Source organism: Egretta garzetta, unplaced genomic scaffold (assembly GCF_000687185.1).
Source record: "Egretta garzetta isolate BGI_Z169 unplaced genomic scaffold, ASM68718v1 scaffold188, whole genome shotgun sequence".
Classification (NCBI taxonomy): Eukaryota; Metazoa; Chordata; class Aves; order Pelecaniformes; family Ardeidae; genus Egretta; species Egretta garzetta.
Genome location: NW_009260622.1, coordinates 1214655 through 1218633, shown reverse-complemented (window position 1 = coordinate 1218633; position 3979 = coordinate 1214655). Strand labels below are relative to the sequence as shown.

Below are 3979 nucleotides of genomic sequence, written 5' to 3'. Positions count from 1 at the left end.
CCCCCCCCCAGGATGCAATTGTGTGCAAGGTAGGCCTACTCGGAGCATGCTGACAATACCATGCTTTGATCTCAGCAGGACTTAAGAAATGGTCAAGGATGTAGAAGCTTTGCATATGATAGCAGCTACGTGACAGGGGAAGCTTTTAGGTCAGGTAGTAATGTGCTTAAGCATAAGGAGTCATAGCATAAAAGAGGAGAGGATGTTGAAAATTTTCTGTATCAGCTTTTGGGATGTGTGCGGTCCTTTTTTGTACGCTAGCTCCATTTTGCTCTCAACCAGCAGGGTGCAGCACCTCCTTGATAAACTTTTGCAAAATATCAGGTAGGACGCAGGTGTGTGTGTTGCAAAGTAAATGCCTGTGTATGAAACACACATCTTACTTGAAGGCTGTGGAGTGGAGGTATGGCCGAGGTAGGTCATACAATGTGCCATATGATATATACATTAAAACCAAAAGTTGTCACTGAGAATGAGAATCTGCATCTTCTGCTATCTGTGGTCTTTCCCCTTAGTTACAGCTGTGAGCCTGCTACAAAAATTGTAAGGCAAAAGTGCTCCTGAAGTTTAGTGATTGCACTCATGCTGAGTGGTTGGACTTGACTGACACAGCTGGAGTAGTTAATCTTCCTGTCCTCCAAGAAATTTTAGCATATGCCATGTATATAACTACAAAAGAATATTCATCATCGATTCACCTGTTGTGTGTGGAAGTGGTAGGCTAACTGAGAAAATAAGGCTCATTTGCAGACTGCAGAAATTGATACTTATGGGAGGTTTATTCTTAGGTCTTTGGAAACTTTCTAAACCAGATCCTATTTGGGTTAATATTTTGCTGCATATATTTAGGTGCTGGTTTGAGTGGACGACAAGTACACAGGACGCAAGCTGTCTTCAACCACACAGAAGATTATGTGCTGCTTCCAGATGAAAGGACCATAAGTCTCTGCTGCTGGGATTCAAGAACTGCTGAACGGAGAAATCTCCTTTCTCTTGGGCACAACAGCATTGTCCGTTGCATTGTCCATTCTCCTACCAATCCTGGCTTCATGACCTGCAGTGACGACTACAGGGCTAGATTTTGGTACAGAAGGTCAACGACAGACTAAGGACAGCTTTATAAACCAGTGATTATCCAGATTCATTATATCATCTTGTATTGATTGTACTGCCAACAGATGCCTAGATGAAAGCCATGCTGTATCTGTTTTTCAGTTCTGTCAGAACGTGGCAGAAAAGTATCAAAATACTGAGACTAAGTTTTGCCCCACGCTAGTTTTTTTTATTAGTGTGCGTGGCATTAATTTTTGTAAGTCATCTCTAATTGTACTCAAGGAGTGTGTGGGGGAGAATAAAACGATCCTTGCAGTAAGGATTAAACTTGTTCTCCTGTCTTTCTAAATCCCGCGAAAGATAATGTGACTGTATCTTGCTCAAACTGGGCAGTATGAGCCAGTTTTGCTCTGCATTGTATCTGTGCAATCCCACTGAAGTCTGTTTAAAGAATGGATTACACAAGTAACAGCAGAACTTGGCAATTACTTTAATGAAGCCTTAAGCTGCCTTCAGTTCTGACTCATTCTTTGTAAAGCTCTGGTTTGTATCTTTTGGTCTGGGGACTTTTTGGTGGATTTTTTTTTTTTTTTTTTTTTTTTTTTTAATTGGCCAAGTGGACCTTCAATTCTGAGCCAGTCTTGTGCCATAAGAATTTGAAACAGGATTTTAAATTGTTTAGATGAATTCAAGAAATGGTGTTCTAGTTCTGGTATTAAAGCTCAGACTCGAAATCTTGTCTTCTTTGGAATTTATCTTTAAACAAGTGAGACCTCAAAGTAAATTCATAGTTTTTTCAAGGAGTATCCACATTGCAACTGTAAAATGTGACAGTGCTGCAGCGTGTGAAAATGAGAATCATTTTGCCATAGAGACCTTTAGTATCCTCTCAAAGAAGGAAACTGTTGTGCATATTAATTTTTGTATACGTGCCTCAGAAATGTGACTTTGCTTAATTTTATTGAGGAATTTTAATTCTATAAGTCTGTTACACAGCACTTGAATTACACTTTTTTATTATTCAAAAACCCAGACTCTGTTTCTTCTCCCTGTTACCTCTAACAGTCCAGGTTTCCCAGACCTCATCCTATTCAACAGAAGTACAGATCATTAAGAAGCTCTGTGCTTAAACCTTCTCTAAGTTTGAAAATTCGCTACTTTTACAGACAGTTGCCTGTGCAAAGTTTTAAATGCATTCATTGAAGCATCCTTGTGCACTGCTCTTGGGCTTCACATTTGGGAGGTTTCCTCTAATCAAAAGCTCAGCATTTGGCTTTCGTGAGGACTTTTAAATGTAAGATTGTTCTTACTGCTGGATCAGCTTCCCATTACCACTGATGAAGCGTCTTGTCAAGGGCTGATGAGGGTACAGGTTTTGTCTGTATTTGAATAAAGATTGCCTTTTAAAAAGTTATTTAATACATAAAGAAGGAAATGTATTTTCTATATAACAAGGGTGAAATGATTTTGGAAGGCTGTGTCTTTGGGGACATGTTAAAGCTTGATGAATTAGTTTGTTGCATTACATCTGAATTGGACATAACGATGGATTTACAGGATAGAATGTGGGGTGGTTTTTTAAATGAGGTAGAGAATGAAATTTAATTTTCCTCTTAAAAGCTACTGCTATGCAAAACATTTCTTAGGCTTAGCAATCCTCTTGTGCCTCCCTTCAAGTTTCTAAAACTTTAGAAACATGGGAGGCGTGAGATAGCAGTTCTGGTGGCTTTTTTTGGTGGAGAAACATGGAGAACAGAGGGAAAGGGGAAGTCCTGACACACAGTTCTGCAGTAATTGCTCAGCGACAGCAGCCCTCTGCTATTACAGCCAGCCTGCTAAATTGATAGCAGTGGCAATTTTTTTTTTTGGAGTGCCACATTTGTTTCAATTCTGTTAAAGAAGCTGTCCATAAGGAACACATCTGCTACTGGTGTTCGGACTCTTCTGTTCTTAAAACACTATTTGGTGGCTTACGTATTAAATGACACTGCTGTGGCGGTAAGTTAGCAGCATGCTAGCTTTCACCTCAAGCTTCCTTAATTCTGTGGTCTTTTAACTTGCAGTGCAGAAATAAGAGTTTTATTTTGCTAACTCAGAAACATCCTTATGTTTGCGCCTTCCTTTCTTTTCGTATTGTATATCATCTTGCTCGAGGCCAGAAGTTCGGGGGGTTTCTGTTTAAGAAATAAGGGCTGGAAGAAATGTAACTCCTATTCAGGTAGATAATGCAACCCTGCAGCGCAGTAGTGCAGTGCTGCAACGTCCCAGAGGGGCTCTGGGAGTTGGAGGTGCTTGGGGACAGGACGAGAGGGGCAAGGCTGCGCAGCATTCATTCAGAGCAAGCACGCGTGGAAGGGCCGTACAGAGGAGCCACGGCTGCATCTTGAAGGACAAGGTCAGCGCACACGTAGTCGTCCTGTTAGGTCTGCGTTTCGCTGGAGTACATCTTTTCACTGTGCAAGTCTGGAAGTACCTAAGTGGATGTTCTTCCTGTGATCACGCTTACTGCTGCAGTCAGAGAGGCTTCACACCTAGAAGCTGTATTTGATCAATTGAAATTCCAGTGCAGCCGCTTGCCTTTCACGGGTTTTGCAGTCTGTGCCTCTGGGTAGCTACTCCCAGCAAGCTGCTCCACTCAGAGGAGCGCAGTCGTACTCGGGATTTATCACCCCCTCAAGACAGGCTCCATCACCTGCCTGAAGGTCCGTTGTATCCACCTGGTGTGCAACCTACTCTTGCTTCTCAGAAGAAGCTATCATGGACACGTGGCAAGGTGATGCCACCACTAACGCATCAGGCCAAGGAGCCATGCTGATGTGAAAGCAAAGCAACTTAAGAGACAAATCATGATTATGGTTTTCTACCTTTCGGCCTTCAGCATTCCTTGGCACGCTGACTTGGCAGTCAGTAACTGGCACACAGCTGT

General features: G+C 42.0%; 1 protein-coding gene across 1 annotated transcript in view; it reads left to right on the top strand.

Moving 5' to 3' along the window:
* Nucleotides 1-2549, top strand: part of CSTF1 (cleavage stimulation factor subunit 1) — a 26995-nt gene extending 24446 nt beyond the window's left edge. The window contains exon 7 of the mRNA XM_035900889.1: nt 850-2549. Within this exon, the coding sequence (XP_035756782.1) occupies nt 850-1109 (260 nt within the window). The 3' untranslated portion in view covers nt 1110-2549. The remainder of the gene's footprint in view (nt 1-849) is intronic.
* The last annotated feature ends 1430 nt before the right edge of the window (nt 2550-3979 follow it).